Here is a 21535-nt window from a genome sequence, read left to right as displayed (position 1 = left end):
GTGAGACCTGAAATCATAAAAACCCTTGAAAAGAGCACAGGCAATAATCTCTCTGACATCAGCTGTAGCAACATTTTTTAGATATGTCTCCTGAGGCTAAGGAAACAAAAGCCAAAGTAATAAAAAGCTTCTGCACAGCTGAGGAAATAATCAACAAAACTAAAAGGCAGCCTACTGAATAGGAAAAACTATTTGCAAATAACACCAATAAAGGGTTAGTATCCAAAAATATATAAAGAACTGATACAACTCAACACCCAAAGACAAATAATCCAATCCAAAAATGGGCAGAAGACATGAACAGACATTTCTCCAAAGGAGATATTCAGGTGGCCAACAGACCCAAGAAAAGATGCTCAACGTCGTCATCATGGAAAACCAAATCAAGACTACAATGAGATACCACCTCACACCTGTCAGAATGGCTAACATCAACAACACAAAAAACAGCAGGTATTGGCAAAGATATGGAGAAAAAGGAACCTTCTTGCACTATTGGTGGGAATGCATACGGTGTAGGCACGAAGGAAGAATATGGAGGTTCTTCAAAACTTTAAAAAGAGAACTACCCTCTGATCTAGTAATTGCACTACTGGATATTTACCCAAACTATGAGAGCAACCGAAGTGTCCATCAATAGATAAATGGATAAAGAAGATGTAGCGCGCGCGCGCGCACACACACACACACACACACACACACACACGACAGAATTATTCAGCCATAAAAAAGAATGAAATCTTTCCATTTGCAAAGACACGGACAGAGCTACAGAATATAATACTGAGCAGGATAAGTCAGTCATAGAATGGCAGATACCATATGATTTCACTCATATGCAGAATTTAAGGAACAAAACAAACAAGCAAAGGAAAAAAAGAAAAAGAAAGAAAGAGACAAATGAAACAGGCTCTTAACTAAGGAGAATAAATGGATGGTTAATGGATGGAAGGTGAATGCGGTAATGGGGAAATAGGGGATGGGGATTAAAGAGCAAAGTTATCATGATGAAAAAATATAAAATGATTATTTATTTATTTATTTATTTGACAGACAGAGATCACAAGTAGGCAGAGAGGCAGGCAGAGAGAGAGAGAGAGGGAGGGAAGCAGGCCTCAATCCCAAGACCCTGAGATCATGACCCGAGCCGAAGGCATCAGCCCAAACCACTGAACCACCCAGGCGCCCCATAAAATGATTTTTTAAAAAAGAATAAAAAGCTAGAGGAAAAAAGTAAAAAATTGCTTCTCATGGTGTTCTCAAGTATAAAGTATTTTAGAGCAGTTAAAATATTCTAGGATAATAGGTAAACAATAACTTTTTCACTTAAGGTATTAAAATTGTATGTATGGTTTCTTAATAAAAGCAATATAGCTATAATTAAGTAACCAAGCTCTAAGCATTTTATAACTCTCACTAGTAAAAGAACATACTGAGTCTTAAGGATCATAAAACATTTTTCCATTAAAAAAAGAAGCTATGGGGGCGCCTGGGTGGCTCAGTGGGTTAAGCCACTGCCTTCGGCTCGGGTCATGATCTTGGGGTCCTGGGATGGAGTCCCGCATGGGGCTCTCTGCTCAGCAGGGGGCCTGCTTCCCTTCCTCTCTCTCTGCCTGCTTCTCTGCCTGCTTGTGATCTTTCTCTGTCAAATAAATAAATAAAATCTTTTAAAAAAAAATTAATTAATTAAAAAAAAAGAAGCTATGATCCTAAAAAAAAAACACAACTTCTAGTAGAAAAATTGAATTTTTATTTTGAGACCCTAAAATAATCTAGTATCTTTAATATCCCAAATCCTTCATAACGCTGATTCTAAAAAATGGTCGTGAGGGGCATGGGGGATATTGGGTACTTATGGACCTTCCATTTAGTCTTTGCAATCAGGGCCTCCTCAAACCACACAGCCAGCCTCCAACTCTCCCATCCAATCCCTACATGCAATGAGAAATGTTTCTGAAAATCACATATTCCATATTTGAAGAGCATGAAAGTAGAAAATACATTGAGAGTCATTACACATATACAGAATACTAGCAATAATGTTAGATAATAATACATATATATGTATAATACTCAGAAGTTTGTCTTTAGTAGAAAAATACCAATACAGTAAGCAACCTCAACAGAGGACCCAGCTTTCAATCCCAGCTGTCACTAGCCCTCTAACTGAATAAGTCCTTCACTGATCACGCCATAGCCGGAGCTCCACAGTTATAAACAAAGAAAAATGATTCTCAAGTTTCCTTCCAGCTCTACAGGAAATCCTAAGCAGGAGAAACTATAGCCTAAAATATTTAGTATTTAAAATAGAAATCCAGGGGTGCCGGGGTGGCTCATTCGGTGGTGCGTCTGCCTTCAGCTCAGGTCACGATCCCAGGGTTCTGGGATGGAGCTCCACGTTGGGCTCCCTGCTCAGCAGGGAGTCTGCTTCTCCCTCTGCCCCTCACCCGACCTGTGCTTCTCTCTCTCAAATAAATAAAGTCTTTAAAAATAAATAGAAATCTGTATTTACACGTGAGGTGATGGATGTGTTAACTAGATTGGAGGAATCCTTTGACAACATATACATTCATCAAATCATGACGATGTACACTTTAAATATTGTACCATTTTATTTACCAATTGTACCTCGATAAAGCGGAAAAAGCAAAATAAAAATTTAACTTAAAAATGGGGAAAAAAGGGTGCCTGGGTGGCTCAGTGGGTTAAGCCTCTGCCTTCGGCTCAGGTCATGATCTTAGGGTCCTGGGATCGAGCCCCATATCGGGTTCTCTGCTCGGCGGGGAGCCTGCTTTCCTCCCTCTCTCTCTGCCTGCCTCTCTGCCTACTTGTGATCTCTGTCAAATAAATAAATAAAATCTTTAAAAAAAAATGGGGAAGAAAGACCCTTAAACCACATAATAAATTCTTCTTATTGAATAAATTCTTGGAAGTTCTGGTTGCAGGACTCTTGATATTTACAAGTGGACTATGTTAAAAGATCAAAATCTGGTCATGTTAACTCATTTATTTCTACTTTACAAAGGGCTGTCAGAGGCAGGGAGTGGTGGAAATGGGTGAAGGTAGTCAAAACATAAAAACAGTTATAAGTACGCTCTGAGGATGTAATGTACAGCATGGTGACTGTAGTTACTAATACTGTATTGTGTACTTGAAAGCTGTTAAAAGATTAGATCTTAAAAGTTCTTGGGCACCTGGGTGGCTCAGCCGGTTAAGCATCCACGGACATGATTGTAGGGTCCAGGGATCAGGCCCTTGCATCAAGCTCCCTGCTTGGTGGGAACCCTATTTCTCCCTCTGCCCTTCACCCTGCTTGTGCTCTCTCTCCCCCAAATAAATAATAAATAAATCTTTTTTAGAAGTTCTTATCACAAGAAAAGATTTGTAACTGTGATGTGACTGGTATTAACTAAACCTACTGTGGTAATCATTTTGTAATATCTACGTATACCAAATCATTATATGTACACCTTGGACTAATACAAAGTCGTAGGTCAACTGTATCTCAATAAAACTGGGGGAAAAATGGCAAAGGGCTGAACAACAAACACTGTATTAAACTTGTTTCCTTAATCAAATATAATCACAAATTAAATTGTTGAATGAAACTTCAACATTTAAAAATACATCTTTCAAAGATGATGATCTTATACTTGATTCAAAGATTATACAGGATATATACAGGATATAATATAGGATTATATATTATTTCATTCAATTAATATGCTGAGCACCTTCTATGTTTCAAATAGTCATATTTTAGGTTTATTCCAGCATCTCAAACAAAAGTCAAAGAATATGAGAATCTTACCAACATGGCCTCCTCCAATGGTGTAGGTCTTCCCAGATCCAGTTTGTCCGTAGGCAAAAACAGTTGCATTATAGCCCTCAATGAGAGACAATACTAGTGGCTTTATACATGTATTATAAACTTCATCTTGAGTGGAATTTTTGCCAAAAACAAAATCAAAAGTAAAGACTCTATCTCTCCCAATGATAATTTGCTGGGTGTTTGGAATAACTCTCACACAAGCTTGATGATTATGAAGAACTTCTTTGCACAGCAGAGGTCGGATTCTTACAGCAACTTTTACTGGTATTTCTTCCATAGCAGCTTAGATTTTACTAAATAACTTTCTACTTAATATTCAGTATCTACTGTGAGAATTATCCATTTTATGTAAGATCTGGACTCCTGTGTATCAAAATAAAAACAAAATTCAATTATGGACTTCTCTATCCTAATAAACTAACCATCTTCCAAAACAAAGTCAATTAAAGCACGTTTTATTCCAATATGAGGTAATTAAAACAAGTAAACATGTCTTAACAAAAATATACCTATAATTCACAGATGAAATGATATGAAATGTCTGGATTTGCTGCAAAACAGTCTAAAGGGTAAGGTCCATGAGTTGGTAAATGATGAAGCATGGGATTCCATCATGCCATTCTTTCTGTAGCAGTAATATGTTTCCCAGTTCACTAATCTAAATATTGAATAACCAGGGACTTAAAAAAATTAAGGCAACGGGACGCCTGGGTGGCTCAGTTGGTTAAGCAGCTGCCTTCGGCTCAGGTCATGATCCCAGCATCCTGGGATCGAGTCCCACATCGGGCTCCTTGCTCCGCAGGGAGCCTGCTTCTCCCTCTGACTCTGCCTGCCACTCTGCCTGTGCTTGCTCTTGCTCTCTCTCTCTGACAAATAAATAAATAAAATCTTTAAAAAAAAAAATTAAGGCAAGGAAATTACTGAGTAACTGTACACTTGTGTTGAAAGCAAACCCTTTATTAGATTTTATAGCTATATCTCTTTGCCACAAATATTAGAAATAAATCCAGGAAAATAGTTTTAAGAGTTTCTATAATATAACTTTAAATAATTTCTTTTCAAAAATAATCAAAACTAACTGAAAAATGGCTTTTCCACTCCTACTTATGTTGCACTCGTTTCTGAAAATCGCTGGTAGAATTAATACATTAAAAATTAAATTGGTTAAAAAAAAAAATTAAATTGGTGTCAGGGCGCCTGGGTGGCTCAATCGTTGAGCATCTGCCTTCAGTTCAGATCATGATCCCAGTGTCCTGAGACTGAGTCCCACATGGGCTCCCTGCTCAGCCGGGAGTCTGCTTCTCCCTCTTCGGCTCCCCAGTGTTTGTATTCCCTCTCTCACTATCTCTCTCTGTCACAAATAAATAAAATCTTTAAAAAAATTAAATTGGTGTCAATACTTACAATGAACCTGTAAAATAAATTAAGAAAACAATTCCATTATAGTAGCATCAGAAAGGATAAAATACTTAGAAAGAAATTAAATAAAAGACATATAAAACATACTCTGAAGACTATAAAATATTGTTAAAGAAAGTAAAGATCTAAATACATGGAGAAACACCTCATGTTTATGGGTTGAAAGACTTAACACTGTTAAGATCACAATATTCCATGGGGCACCTGGGTGGCTCAGTGGGTTAAGCCTCTGCCTTTGGCTCAGATCATGATGTCAGGGCCCTGCAGATAGAGCCCTCCATCGGGCTCTCTGCTCAGCGGGGAGTCTGTTTCCCTCTCTCTCTGCCTGTCTCTCTGCCTACTTGTGATCTCTGTCAAATAAATAAAATATTTTTTTAAAAAATCATAAAAAAAGATCACGATATTCCCCAAATTTATTTACAGATTCAATGCAACCCCTATCAAAATCCCAGCTGAATTCTTCGCAGAAATTGACAAGCTGATCTTAAAATTCTTTTTTTTTAAGATTTTATTTATTGACTGATCCTAAAATTTGTGTGGAAATTCAAGGGACACAGAAGAGCTAAAATAATATTGAAAAAGAACAAAGTCAGAGGACACACTTCCCCAGTTCCAAAACTAAACAACAGAAATCAAGACAGTGTGGTACTGGTATAAGACAAACTTAAAGATCAATGGAAAAGAACTGAGAATCCAGAAATAAATCCTCATACTTTTTTGAAAGATTTTATTTATTTGTCAGAGAGAGAGAGAAAAGGAGAGATTACAAGCAGGGGGAGTGGCAGGCAGAGGGAGAAGCAGACTCCCTGTCAAGCAAGAAGCCCGATGCAGGACTGTGACCTGAGCCGAAAGCAGATGCTTAACCAAATAAACCACCCAGGTGTCCCAATAAATCCTCATATATTTATGGGCAAATGATTCTTGACAAGAGTGCCAAGACAATTCAATGGGGAAAGAACAGACTCTTCAACAAATGGTTAACACAACTGGATATCCACATGCATAAGAATGAAATTGGACTCCTGCTTCACATCATATACAAAAGTTGATTCAAAATCGTTTGCCTAACCATAAGAGCTAAAACTCATAATATTCTTAGAAGAAAATATAGGGGTAACTCTTGATAACCTTGGGTTTGGCAATGGTTTCTCAAGTAAAACACCAAAAGCAAAAGCAATAAGCTTTACAAAGATGAACAGATGAAATGGATTTAATCAAATTTAAAAGTTTTGTTCCTCAAAGATATGAAAAATGGCTAATAAGCACAGTCAAAGATACTCAACATCATCAGCCAGCAGGGAAATAGAATCAAACCTACAATGAGGTATCACTTCACACCTGTCAGAATGGCTAGAATCAAAAAGACAAGAAATAGCAAAGAAGACATCCAGATGGCCAACAGACACATGAAAAAGTGCTCCACATCACTCGGCATCAGGGAAATACAAATCAAAACCACACACCAGTCAGAATGGCTAAAATTAACAAGTCAGGAAATGACAGATGTTGGCAAGGATGTAGAGAAAGGGGAACCCTCCTACAATGTTGGTGGGAATGCAAGCTGGTGCAGCCTCTGGAAAACAGCATGGAGGTTCCTCAAAAAGCTGAAAATAGAGCTACCCTATGACCCAGCAATTGCACCAATGGGTATTTACCCTAAAGATACAAACATAGTGATCTGAAGGGGCACATGCACCCAAATGTTTATAGCAGCAATGTCCACAATAGCCAAACTATGGAAAGAACCTAGATGTCCATCAACAGATGAATGGATAAAGAAGATGTGGTATATATACAGAATGGAATACTATGCAGCCATCAAAAGAAAGGAAATCTTGCCATTTGTGACGATGTGGATGGAACTAGAGGGTATCATGCTTAGTGACATAAGTCAATCAGAGAAAGACAACTATCATATGCCCTCCCTGATATGAGGAAATGGAGTTGCAATTTGGGGGATTTGGGGGGTAGGAAAAGAATAAATGACACAAGATGGGATCAGGAGGAAGACAAACCATAAGAGACTCTTAATCTCACAAAACAAACTGAGGGTTGCTGTACCCCTGGGGCTAATAATACATTATATGTTTATAAAAAAATTTTTAAAATTATAAAAAAAAAAAAAGACAAGAAATAACAAGTGTTTGCAAGAATGGAGAAAAAGGAACCCTCAACCATGATCGGTGGGAATGTGAACTAGTGCAGCCACTCTGGAAAACGGTATGGAGCTTCCTCAAAACATTAAAAACAGAACTAACCTATGATTCTCTAATTGTACTACTGGGTATTTTACCAACGAATACAAAAACACTAATTCAAAAAGATGTATGTACCACTATGTTTACTATCATTATTTACAAGAGCCTAGATATGGAGGCAACCCAAGCATCCATCAATAAGTGAATGGATAAAGAAGATGTGGTGTATATATATGCAATGGAATATTACTCAGCCATAAAAATGAATGAAATCTTGCCATTTGCAAAACATGGATGGACCTAGAGGGTATTATGCTAAGTGAAACAAGTCAGACAGAGAGAGACAAATACTATATAATTTTTTCCTTTCTGTTTAATATTTATTTATGTATTTATTTTTAAGTAATCTCTGCACCCAATGTGGGGCTCAAATCTCACATATGAGACTAAGGATTATATACTCAATGGACTGAGCCAGCCAGGTGTGCCCCATATAACTTCCCTTATATGTGGAATCTACAAAACAAAACAAACTAATAAAAAGCAGAATCAGACACATAAATACAGAGATCTGATGGTGGCCAGACGGTAGCAGGTTGGAGAAATGGGCAAGATGGGTGAAGGAGAGTGGGAGTACAGCCTTCCAGTTATGAAATGAATGAGTCAAGGGATAAAAATTATAGCATAGAGTCAATGATATTGTAATAGCACTGAATGGTGACAGATGATAGCTGCATTGTGGTGAGCATAGTATACCACATACACTTGTCTGTACACCAGAAACTAACAGAACGGTGTTATGTCTAATGCACTTCAATTTTTTAAAAAATGGATATTAATGTATCAAAAAAAAATTTTTTTTTTTAAAGATTTTATTTATTTGACAGACAGAGATCACAAGAAGGCAGAGAGGCAGGCAGAGAGAGAGGAGGAAGCAGGCTCCCTGCTGAGCAGAGAGCCCGATGTGCGGCTCGATCCCAGAACTCTGGGATCATGACCTGAGCTGGAGGCAGAGGCTTTAACCCACTGAGCCACCCAGGCGCCCCTCAAAAAATTTTTGAACAGATCAAAATACATGTTGGTGAGGGGCACCTGGGTGGCTCAACTGCTTGGGCATCTGCGTTCAGTTTAGGTCACAATCCTGGAGTCCCAGGATCCAGCCCCTCATAGGCCTCCCTGCTCAGCAGGGAGCCTGCTTCTCCCTCTCCCTCTGTTCCTCCCTCATGCTTGTGCTCTCCCTCTCCCACACTCTTTCAAATAAATAAATAAATAAATTTTTAAAAAATATTTTATTTATTTATTTGACAGAGAGAGATCACAAGTAGACAGAGAGGCAGAAAGAGAGAGAGAGGGAAGCAGGCTCCCCGCTGAGCAGAGAGCCCGATGCGGGGCTTGATCCCAGGTCCCTGAGATCATGACCTGAGCTGAAGGCAGCGGCTTAACCCACTGAGCCACCCAGGGGCCCCAAATAATTAATTTTTAAAAAGATTTTATTTATTTATTTGACAGAGAGAGAGCACAAACAGAGGAAATGGCAGGCAGAGGGAGAGGAAGAAGCAGGCTCCTGTTGAGCAGAGAGCCTGATGTGGGATTTGATCCCAGGATCCTGGAACCATGACCTGAGCTGAAGGCAGAGGCTTTAACCCTCTGAGCCACCCAGGCACCGCCAAAAATAATTTTTTTTTAAATGACAAAAACAAGTGTCAGTGAGAACATACAGAATATGGAAGGAACCTTCACATACTCCAGAGGGAAACATAAAATGATGCACTCAACTTTGGAAAAGAGTCTGGCAGTTCCTCAGAAAGTTAAAACATACTTATCATTTGACCCAACAACTCTCATTAAGTAACCTAGTAGACTACTAGTAGTAGACTATTAACTAGTAGCAGACTATTAACCTAGTAGACTATTAATAGACTAAAATGACATCTTCAGCTCTACTTGCTATGGAAATGTTAATAAAGACATATTTAATATTCACTAGCCTTTAAAAAACTCTGCAGCAGTACTGTGCATTATAATTCTGTGAGTGGATAGTCTGAAAAGGATCACAATAACAAATACATCACTCTACTAAAAGCCCACTGAGAGTAAAAAAATATCAGCTCCCTTGGGCTGCAAAACCCCAAAAGAGAGTCAACATGCTGTATTTAATGGCCACAATAAAAAGATGTACCTACCTTGGCAGTTTTTAACCATTCTAGTTAAAATCAGTTGTGAAAAAATACTCATATGTACAATATATCTTTTCTTGGATCCTAAAGGACTCCATGATTACTTGGTACTGGAAAACTTTCCAAATAAACCATAAGGATGCTGTATGAGATGTTTCTTCCAAATGTCTCTAAATATCTACATTTGAAGTTTTTATTATATAGATTTTTTTAAAATTTATACCATCACATTAAAACAGAAGTCATGGTCTGTGTTAAGCCAAACCTAAGTATTTCCAAAAAAACTGCTAATAAAAGGTGCAGTGTAATTGGGATATTTTCACTGTCTAGGTTTTTACAATGGGAAAGTTTTGCTACAAGCACAAAAGAAATTCTATCTCTTTATTTTAATAAATAAGGGCCCTAAATCTATGGCTTGCCAAAGATTAATATCCAAGAATTTAAGTATTAAAAAATTCAGTACTTAAATCAGCACTTAAAGTTTAGATTCTGATCAATTGCAGTCATCAGAACCATATGTATCATGTCACTAATAGATGTAATGAAAGGTGAAATCTGATTGGCTAGTGATATTTAGGCATACTCCATGGAGTTTTGAAATCAGAGAAAGGCAAGAGAATCTTTGATCACTGACGCCATGTCACTGACTAAAAAGAAGTGTCTCCAAATACTGTTGCCATCCAGTGCCCGTGGTTTTTCAGAAGTAGTGGTTGTCTAAATATTTTGGTTTGCTAATATTTCCGTAAGAAACATCCCAGCAAATGAACAATGAATCCCAAGTATCTCAGAAAAGGTCCCAAATGCATAATAACTAAGAGAATAGAGAAAGTAAAGTAGAAAAACAAAGATCTGCAAACTTGGAGGGAGCGAGGGTGTTATTTAAAAGGTGTTTCAAATAAAGAACTTGGGCACTGTTCTTTCTCAACGAAACCTGCCTCTGAGGGAGGAGGCTTTGAGACTCCTACAGCGCTCGAGTTGCACCCAAGTTTCAACATCCGCCGGGCGACAAAACGAAACGCCCACGAGGATGGGCCTTCCCATCCTCTTCGGCTCCCGCAGCTGCAAGCACCAGCGCCAGAAACAGGATCTGACTTAGTGGGGTTCCGTCTGGCGTTCCCGCGCGTCCCTAATTCCCCGGCCCTTCTACCTCCAGGGGGACCCCACTTCCCCCCGGCCGTTCGGCGGAGTTCCCAGCACCGACCCCAGCCCCCTCCGGCGCCGTCCTCGGCTTTGCAGGCGCCCCAACCGCCCTCCACCCGCGAGCCATCTCGCAGCGGCCCCCGAACCCCTCACCCCTAGGAGGCGCCCCCTCCCCTCAACAGCGAGCCGGAGCGCGGGCGCCACACCGCACCCGGCCCCGCCAGGCCGGCCCTCCATTCACTGACCAGCTCGAGAAAGCCCCGGTCTCCGGCGGCGAGCACAGCGCAGGACTACCCAGCTTCGCTCCTCCAGGCCGCCGCCGCCCCCACCGCCGCTCCGGCCTTTTGTTGTCGCGGGTTCTCCGGGCAACCGGCGAAGCCAGTCCGGGACGCGCCCCCTCCTGGCCGGGCGCTCCGCCGCGCCCCAGACCCCGCCCCCGACCAGGCCCGTCCCGGCAAGCCCCGCCCCACGAGCCCCGCCCCATGGACAGAGGCCCGCTCCCGGCGTGGCTACGGAGCCAGCTCTCCCGGACCTCTCAGAAGGCTGAACCAGAGTAACTAACCGGTGTGCAAAATGAATGTGAGAAAGACTCACGTTGTTTCAGTATTTAGCTGCCAATTCCATTTCTTTATATTGAAGTAAAGTTCGTATAACATACATCAAACCGTTTTAAGGTGTATATTAGGCATCCACAAAGTTATGCAACCATCACCTCTGCTTCCAAAATATTTTGCCCACCCCGAAAGGAAATTCCCTTGTCGGTGAGCAGTCACTCCCCTTGCCCTCTTCCACAGACCCTGGCAACCACCAGTCTGCTTTCTCTGTATCGATTTACCTATTTGGGGCATTTTGGATTCACCCAGTCATACTGTTTGTGACCTTTTGTGTCTGGCTTCTTTTGCTAAACAGGGTTTTTCTTCGTCCATCCATGTTGTAGCATATATCAGTAATTGCATTCCTTTTTATGCTGAATAATATCCCCTTGTGTGGGCATACCATGTGTTATTTATGAATTCATCATTTGATGGACATGGAGGCCGTTTCCACTTTTTGACTAATGTGAATGATGCTGTTAGGAATTTTCATGTACGAGTATTTGTTTAGTATCTGTTTTCAGTTCTTTTGCTACAGATTTAGGAATGGGATTGCCAGATTATATGGTAATTCTGTGTTTAACTTTTCCAATTTAGTTTGAAATGCCTTAATGCCTTCCATTTTTAATAGTACCATCCAAGCATTTTCTTCCAAGAGATTTTTTTTTTCCTTAAAAAAAAAAAAAGATTTTATTTATTTATTTGACAGAGAGAGATCACAAGTAGGCAGAGCAGCAGGGAGAGAGGAGGGGGATTCCCACTCCCTGCTGAGCAGAATGCCCAATGAGGGGCTGGATTCCAGGACCCTGAGCTCATGACCAGAGCCAAGGCAGAGGCTTAACCCTCGGATCCAGCCAGGCACCCCTCTTTTTTTTTTTTTTTTAAGTAACTTTCAAAAAGCATCTCTTCTCTCATGAAACTTAGAAATGAAGATGGGGGGGAAACTCCTTAGTTATTAACTGAATTACAAGTATCGCCTGCTTTTCAAAGTTCACACTCTGCCTCTTGGTTGAAAGACCTACATTACTTTTTCCTAACTGGAAGAAATCCAAAGAGAATTTTCACTTCTATGATAAAAGTTAAAAGCCCAATTAAGATTCAGTATTTGTTTTGCCTCCAACCCTTACAGAGGCAGTGGGCACATAAGGGGAGGAGAGTGGCCCCAACAACCCCCTTCAGGGAACTAGACTCAGCACCTGGGCTTCAAACCCCCATAGTTTTCAATGTGTCTGTGAATATCTTGATTTATTTTGTGGATAAATAGATACATGGATAAAGAATCACATGCTGGGGGTGCCTAGGTGGCTCAGTTGGTTAAGCAACTGACTTTGTCTCAGGTCGTAATAATCTCAGGGTCCTGGAATTGAGCTCACATGATGCTCCCTGCTCAGCAGGGAGTCTGCTTTTCCCTCTCCTCCCACCCCTCCCCTCTGTCACTCATTCTCTCTCTCAAATAAATAAAATCTTAAAAAAAAAAATAAGAATCATGTGCAAGAATGTTTATTATACTATTTATAATAGCAAAAACTTGGAAATGACATAAAAGTTCAATGGAAGGGATTGATAAATTAATGGTACATTTATAAAATAATATTATCAACTCACTGAAACTCATGTTTACAAAAAGTTGGGGGGTGCCTGGGTGGCTCAGTGGATTAAAGCCTCTGCCTTTGGCTCAGGTCATGATCTTAGGGTCCTAGGTTCGAGCCCCATATTGGGCTCTCCGCTCAGCAGGGAGCCTGCTTCCCTTCTTCTCTCTCTCTACTTGCCTCTCTGCCTACTTGTGATCTCTGTCAAATAAATAAAATCTTAAAAAAAAAATTTTTGTATAGGAAAATGTTTACAAATAAGGATACAAAATAACATCAAGTTTTTTCACCTGAAGAACTGGAATAAAACTCATCCCTACTTCATAGGGTTGTTGTGAGGTTTGAAAGTAGGAATAATTATTCAAAAATTGTTAGGTAGTTAGAACAACAACAAGTTTTTCAATTTTGTTCAGGGGAGAAATTCACAGAAAAACACAAGATATTAAAAATACTCAACAAAATTCACCAAAATGATAACCATCAGCAATACTGGGTTAAAGGTCATTTTTATGGTTGAATCAATGGTCTTGGTTCCATGGCACAGAAACCAACTCTGGGTTACTTAAGAAAAAACTTGGTTGAGGGGCGCCTGGGTGGCTCAGTGGTTTAAGCCACTGCCTTCAGCTCGGGTCATGATCTCAGGGTGCTGGGATCGAGTTCCGCATCGGGCTCTCTGCTCAGCGGGGAGCCTGCTTCCCTCTGTCTCTCTCTGTCTGCCTCTCCATCTACTTGTGATTTCTCTCTGTCAAATAAATAAATAAATAAATGAAATCTTTAAAAAAAAAAAAAAAAAAAACTTGGTTGAAAAGTTTACCATTAGGGGCACCTGGGTGGCTCAATGGGTTAAACCCTCTGCCTTTGGCTCAGGTCATGATCTTAGGGTCCTAGGTTCGAGCCCCATATTGGGCTCTCCGCTCAGCAGGGAGCCTGCTTCCCTTCTTCTCTCTCTCTACTTGCCTCTCTGCCTACTTGTGATCTCTGTCAAATAAATAAAATCTTAAAAAAAAAAATTTTGTATAGGAAAATGTTTACAAATAAGGATACAAAATAACATCAAGTTTTTTCACCTGAAGAACTGGAATAAAACTCATCCCTACTTCATAGGGTTGTTGTGAGGTTTGAAAGTAGGAATAATTATTCAAAAATTGTTAGGTAGTTAGAACAACAACAAGTTTTTCAATTTTGTTCAGGGGAGAAATTCACAGAAAAACACAAGATATTAAAAATACTCAACAAAATTCACCAAAATGATAACCATCAGCAATACTGGGTTAAAGGTCATTTTTATGGTTGAATCAATGGTCTTGGTTCCATGGCACAGAAACCAACTCTGGGTTACTTAAGAAAAAACTTGGTTGAGGGGCGCCTGGGTGGCTCAGTGGTTTAAGCCACTGCCTTCAGCTCGGGTCATGATCTCAGGGTGCTGGGATCGAGTTCCGCATCGGGCTCTCTGCTCAGCGGGGAGCCTGCTTCCCTCTGTCTCTCTCTGTCTGCCTCTCCATCTACTTGTGATTTCTCTCTGTCAAATAAATAAATAAATAAATGAAATCTTTAAAAAAAAAAAAAAAAACTTGGTTGAAAAGTTTACCATTAGGGGCACCTGGGTGGCTCAATGGGTTAAACCCTCTGCCTTTGGCTCAGGTCATGATCCCAGAGTCTTGGGATGGAGCCCTGTATCAGGCTCTCTGCTCAGCAGGGAGCCTGTTTCCCCCTCTCTCTGCCTGCCTCTCTGCCTACTTGTGATATCTCTCTCTGTGTCAAATAAATAAATAAAATCTTTAAAAAAAAAAGAAAGAAAGAAAAGTTTACCATTAGTGTGCTTTATATTATAAGTAATAGAAACCTCAAGTTAGATTATCTTGAATAAAAAAATATATTTCATATAAGTTCATGCAGTTCATACAAGTTGAAGTGAAATGTGAAAAAAATTGTCTTAGAATCAATGAAATAGGACAAATTCCCACATATTCATAGGCTTATTTGAGGGGTTCTTTATTCTCTTACATTGACCAATTCTCCAGCATCAGAAGAGACCATGTTTTTTTAACTTATGTTTATGTCCACATTGTTGAGCATAGTCAGTGTTTAATAATAGTAAATATTAAGTTCATTGCCCAGATTCAGCAAGTACTTACAGAACTTAAAAAATTAAAAACAGAAAACAAGTAATTTGCTCAATGCTACATTGTTGGTAAGTGGCAAAGTCAAGACTGCAGTCAATGTGTGTCAGATGACAAAGTCAAGCCTGCCTCCCCCCAAACTGAGCTGAGCTGTGGTTTTCTGCATAATGCCTCACTCTCCCTTGCTCACTCTCAAAGAGTTTATCTGCGCAAATCAGGATCCAAACATGGTCCACATGTAGCATTTAGTTGATATGGCCCTTGATTCTCTCATAATCAGTAACAATTACCTTCTGCCTTTTTCATAATTGTGGTAAAATATACAATACAGGGTGCCTGGGTGGCTCCGTGGGTTAAGCCTCTGCTTTCAGCTCAGGTCCTGATCTCAGGGTCCTGGGATTGAGCCCCATGTCTGGCTCTCTGCTCAGTGGCAAGCGTGCTTCTCCCTTTCTCTCTCTGCCTGCCTCTCTGCCTACTTGTGATCTCTCTCTCTCTCTACCTCTCTGTCAAATAAATAAATAAAATCTTTTAAAAAATACACATTACATGAAATTTTTCATCTTAACCATTTAAGTGTACGGTTCAGTAGTGCTGAGTACATTCATGTTATTGTGCAACCAATCTCCAGAACTCTATTCCCATTAAACAACAACTCAAGGTTCTCAAGATTCATCCATGTTGTAGCAAGTGTCAGAACATGCTTCCTTTTTAAGGCTGAGTAATAGTCTAGTGTATGGATAGGCCACATTTTGTTTGTCTATCCATCTCCCACTGGACACTTAGGTTGTTCCCAACTTTTGCCTATTGTGAGTAATGTTGCTATGAACAAGAGTGTGTACATATTTTTTCAAGATCCCTCTTTCAAGTTTTTTGGATATACACTCCAAGTGTCATTGTTGCCTCATTTAGTAATCTTATTTTTAATTTTTTGTCGGACTGCCATACTGTTTCCAGAGTGGCTGCGCCCATTTACATTCTGACAAACAGTGAACAAGGGTTCCCTTTGCTACACATCTTTGCCAATTCCCGCCTTTAAAAAACAAACAAACAAACAAAAGGATCTATTTAAGAAACAGTTCTTATTTGTCCTTCAGAACAAATATTCTTGTGGTTTTCTACATAATGCATCGCTCTCCGCTCTCCCTTGCTCACTCTCAAAGAGTTTATCTGCTCAAATAGGATCCAAACATGGTCCACAAAGATGAATGCCACAATTGCATCTTTGTGTTTTCACTTCATTTTACCTTGTTCCTGTATTTCCTACATTTCCTAAAAACTAGTATTTAGATCTAGATTCCTGATTAGATTCAGGTTCAATTTTTCTGGCAAGAATAATTCATACACAGGACTGTGTACTTCCTATTGCAACACACCAGGAGGAACATAGTGTCTGCATATCCCACTTTTAGTGTTGTTAAAATTACAAGTTTAGGGCGCCTGGGTGGCTCAGTGGGTTAAGCCGCTGCCTTCGGCTCAGGTCGTGATCTCAGGGTCCTGGGATCGAGTCTCGCATCGGGCTCTCTGCTCGGCAGGGAGCCTGCTTCCCTCCCTCTCTCTCGCTGCCTGCCTCTCCATCTACTTGTGATTTCTCTCTGTCAAATAAATAAATAAAATCTAAAAAAAAAAAAAATTACAAGTTTAGGGACGCCTGGGTGGCTCAGTTGGTTAAGCAGCTGCCTTCGGCTCAGGTCATGATCCCAGCGTCCTGGGATCGAGTCCCACATCGGGCTCCTTGCTTAGCAGGGAGCCTGCCTCTCCCTCTGCCTCTGTCTGCCTGTGCTCGTGCTCTCTCTCTCTCTCTCTCTCCCTCTCTCTCTCTAATAAATAAATAAATAAAATCTTAAAAAAAAAATTACGAGTTTAGATGCCTCCAGCGTGATCCATCTCTTTAAAAAAAGTTTCCCATTAACATTTTACCTAATGGATTTAACAGACATTGATGATCATTTTCTGGATGTAGTATTTTATTAGGGCTTCCAAAATGGTAATGTTATAATTCTAATATTCTTTTCTGCATTTATTAGCTGGAATTATTTTATGAAGAAGAGCTTTCCTTCTATCAGGTTATCCTGAAAATAGTAAGGCAGTTAGGAATGACAGGATACATATTTGATTTTTTTCCTTTACCTTTCATTAATTGATCTTGAGAACAATGAATAGTTGATCTCAAGTCAACCAACTGGGTTTCTTTTCTGAAGTGGGGGCAGGGTGATTATGAACTCATAGGTTTTCATATTTTGTACTTGCTGTCCAAAGACCATTTTCACCACTCCTCAAGGTATTTCTAGACTTCTTATTAAACACCATTGGGAGCTATTGTTTCTTTTCATTTTAACTAAGGCTTTGTCGAGGTTATTGAGCCTTAACAATTGAATTTCATTTCCCCATAACCAAAGAATACTAACTAATTCATCTGCCAACCAATCCTCAGTCTGTCCTGAGAATATTAAAATCAGAATAGCGAAGGAAGGGAGTTTCCCACCTCCAGAGAGGAAATTGGACTAGTTCTTTCCTTGGATCCATTCAGAATGCAGCCCTACCCTTTTCCTAGCTCTTCCTCAGCAGTTCCCAACTTGAAATGATCCTCATCTGCCAAAGAATTCTGAACAAACAACAGTTTAGAAAGCAAGGTTTTGAGCTGCCCACCCTTCGTCTTCCTTCCTATAAGCAGACCTCCTCTCTTATTTCTTCAGGAACTGCACGGTTCCACCCGGTAGGCCAGCCAATCAACTGGCCTTTGCCCCAGGCCTCAGGAACCTGGACTCAAGCCAGGCTCCTCAGCCAAGCCCTGGATTTTTGCTTGTGCTATTGGCGAAGATTTGCACTCTGTGGTCCAGAATCACTAGCTATTAGAGTGATCTCTTACAACAGAGCAAAAAGAAATACAAGATGTGGTCTTTGTGCATTTTAATTCCTGGACCATAACTGGGCGTGGCGAAGGCCAGCTCTTTCCCTGGACTTACCTGGGTTGTTTTTTTTTTTCTTTAATTATTATATTTCCTTTTTCACTAAGCTAGTTTCAGTCTAGTTTCTTTCACTTGAAACTAAAATATACTAAACCCAGTGGGATAAATCAAAGCGGAAAGGAAAAGAATAAGAAAGTATGTAGTTTATAGGAAAAACAGAAACAGAGGAATGCCACAATAATGTGTTTCTTCAGACTTCCAATGGCTTGAGTCAGTGAATTTTATACATGAAAGAACTCTTGCAAATGATTTAGTCCCACCATGCATTTATTAATTTTTTATTTTATATTTAATATAAAAGTTATTTTGGCACATTACTTATTCATACCTGTATTAGGATTCTCCAGAGAAACAGTACCAATAGAATATACAGAGATAAAGATAGGCATAGATATATAATCTGTATCATTTATCCATCCATCAATTCATCTAAAGAGAGAAAAAGTGAGATTTATTTTAAGGAATTGGCTGGAAGCTGGCAAGTCCAAAATCTGGTGGGCAAGCTAGCAAACTGGATACTCAATTAAGAACTGATGTTATAGGGGCCCCTGGGTGGCTCAGAGGGGTAAAGCCTCTGCCTTCGGCTCAGGTTGTGATCCCAGGGTGCTGGGATCAAGCCCCGCATTGGGCTCTCTGCTCAGCAGGGACACTGCTTCCTCCTCTCTCTCTGCCTAATAAATAAATAAATAAATAAAATCTCTCTCTCTGTCAAATAAACAAATAAAATCTTAAAAAAAAAAAAAAAGAATTGATGTTATAGTCTTCAGTTTAAAACAGAGGAAAAAGAAATACAAGATGTGGTCTTTGTGCATTTTAAACCCTGGCCCATAATTGGGTGTGGTGAAGACCAGCTCTTTCCCTGGACTTACCTGGGTTTTGTCTTTGTTTTGTTTTGTTTTTTAATCATTATATTTCTATTTTCACTAAGCTAGTTTCAGTTTGGTTTCTTTCACTTGAAACTAAAATATACTAAACCCAGTGGGATAAATCAAAGCGGAAAGGAAAAGGAAAAGAAGGAATGTGGTTTATAGGAAAAAGAGAAGCTTAGATGAATGCCACAATAATGTGTTTCTTCAGACTTCCAATGGCTTGAGTCAGTGAATTTTTTTTTAAGATTTATTTATTTGACAGACAGAGATTATAAGTAGACAAGAGAGGCAGGCAGAGAGAGGGAGGAGGAAGCAGGCTCCTTGCTGAGCAGAGAGCCCGACGCTGGGCTCGATCCCAGGACCCTGAGATCATGACCTGAACTGAAGGCAGAGGCTTAACCCACTGAGCCACTCAGGCGGCCCAAGTCAGTGAATTTTATGTGTGAAAGGAATCTTGCAAATGCTTTAGTCCCCCCATGCGTTTATTAGTTTTTTATTTTATAGTCAATATTTTTGAGTTAGACAGCTTTTGACTCTTTCTCATGTCTCCCTTGTTCACAAGGCCAAACACAGATCTTTCCCTTTTTGCCTAAACCTGCTAACACAGCCCTGCCTGTCCAATCCCTCATTCTTTGTGTTGTTAATGATTAGCTGGGATTAGAACCCTCTGTCTCCCTGAAATCAGCTAGACAGGGAGATAAGCACTTGCAAATCCTGTTCAATGCAGTGAGCCTTCCAACTGCAAAACACCCCACCTATAAAACCCCACCACCTGTCATGTGTCTACTCCTCCCTAGAAAAGGCTAAGGCAACACCGCCCTACCAAGAGACTCCATTCTTTGGATCTGGGGTGTTTTTCATGGTACAATATGCTGAACAAGATAACCTCCTTACTTGAGCAGGTTTTGTCTTGACAGTGATATCCACTGAACAGCTAAGAGTCAAAAACCAAATTAAAAAAAAAAAAAAGGAAACAGTTATCTAAGTACACTGAGAGAGACAGGTCACAGACTCACAAGGAAAAAGAAGGTGAAGTTGCCTCAAGGCTGCAGGGGTTCATTCAACCTTTACCTCCTCAACCAGATTATTAAACCATGACCCATTGAGCTTCAGGGGAGGGAGGGCGGTGAAGGACCTCAATAAATGAGTTCCTAATTATATCAAATGATATCTATTCCTTTCTTTAGTGCTAGGCAGGGGGAAGTTAGAGGTTGTGAAAGGAACAAATGCAACCTGTGGGAAAGCTGTCCACACAGACACACACACCCCTACACACACACACACACACACACACACACACACAGCACTGCGTGGTAGGCTTCTGCTGAAGAGAGTCTCACAGAACACCAATATCAAGACCACGATAAAGTGAGTTGAAGTAAGGCTGCTTGTTGTCCAGGCACAGACAAAAACAAGGCCATTGTGCCGCACACACAGTATCAAACATCCTTCTATCTTGGCTAAACTGGGTGGCAACTGCTGAAGGGCTTCCACTTCATCCTTACTCTAAACCACCCTCTTCATAGCCAAAGGTCCAACTGCCCCTGTCTTCTGACGGCATCCAATATAGAGAGAGCTGCATCTTTAAACTCTCCCCGAAACCGTCCTCTTACTGAGCGACCTCATACACACACACACAAGTCATTAGCCCAACCTGTTTGCTTCCGTTGGAGGGAACTGACTTGGTCCCATGGCCACCTTACTTGGATTTATAGAGAGACAAATCATCAGGGAGCTGCTGAAGAACTTAGGAAGTATGGAAAAAAAAAAAAAAAAAGCCAAAAAGTTTTTGAACTCGTTACAGAGCAAAAGCTTTATTAAAGGAAATTGAGTCACAAAGAAATAAGAACAAATGTTGCATGATTTCTTTTCTCTTAGTGCCAGAAGTTCTTGGTCACGTGGCTACAAAGAATGAAGAGGTAGACCACGTGAAGAGTGGTGGGCAGCAAAGCAAAGTTTATTCAGGAATAGTACAGAGCCCCCAAAATGAAGAAACCTTTTCCCAGAAGCTTCCCCCGCAGACTTCCTCTCCAATGTCATTGGCCAGGAGATTATATACGTACCCCTTACTAAAGTAATCACAGGCAGAAGGATAGAATTATCATCAATAAACCTTTCATATTGAGTCAGTCTGCCTTTTGAGATGAAGATGGGATCACCTTCCCTGAGTCATATACGGGAGGGATAAAGACAAAGCTACTTAGGTGGTGGTGGTGCTAGCTGCGCAGTACGCATGGGTGCCGGGGGGAGCAGAGGAGTGGGTAGATGTGTTCACTATTAGTCATTGTCATTTGTAAGGTTAGTATGATAAATTTTCAGCAGATGGCAGTAAAGTGCTTGGGGAAATGATGCCTTTCCCATTCACACAGTCACAGTGAGCTGACAAGGTTGGTAGCTAACAAAAATCAAGATTATGTTAGAAGGAAGGTGGGGGCGACGGTGGGAAATGAGTGCTTGGTAGGTAACGAGATTTTGACAACATAAAGCAAATAATGAAATTTTGTTAAACCTTGTTTTTTTTAAAGTAGGCTCTATGCTCAGTGTGGGGCCCAACAGCAGGGCTTAAACTCACAACACTGAGATCAGACCTAAGCTGAGATCAAGAGTTAGGATGCTTAACTGACTGAGCCAC

The 21535-nt window shown here is 40.3% G+C and overlaps 1 protein-coding gene across 3 annotated transcripts in view; it reads right to left on the bottom strand.

The window, feature by feature from the left end:
- The window catches only part of KIF27 (kinesin family member 27), a 93142-nt gene extending 82006 nt beyond the window's left edge, over nucleotides 1-11136 (bottom strand). For all 3 annotated transcript variants that reach the window (XM_059141206.1, XM_059141207.1, XM_059141208.1), the window contains exons 1-2: nucleotides 11012-11136; nucleotides 3812-4195 (exon numbers count right to left, since the gene is read on the bottom strand). In XM_059141206.1, coding sequence (XP_058997189.1) covers nucleotides 3812-4109 — 298 coding nt within the window. In that variant the 5' untranslated portion in view covers nucleotides 4110-4195; nucleotides 11012-11136. The remainder of the gene's footprint in view (nucleotides 1-3811; nucleotides 4196-11011) is intronic.
- Between the last annotated feature and the right edge of the window lie 10399 nt (nucleotides 11137-21535).

This window comes from Mustela lutreola, chromosome 12, assembly GCF_030435805.1.
Source record: "Mustela lutreola isolate mMusLut2 chromosome 12, mMusLut2.pri, whole genome shotgun sequence".
Taxonomy (NCBI): domain Eukaryota; kingdom Metazoa; phylum Chordata; class Mammalia; order Carnivora; family Mustelidae; genus Mustela; species Mustela lutreola.
Note: the sequence above shows the minus strand (reverse complement) of the source record. Positions and strands in the feature narration are given on the sequence as shown.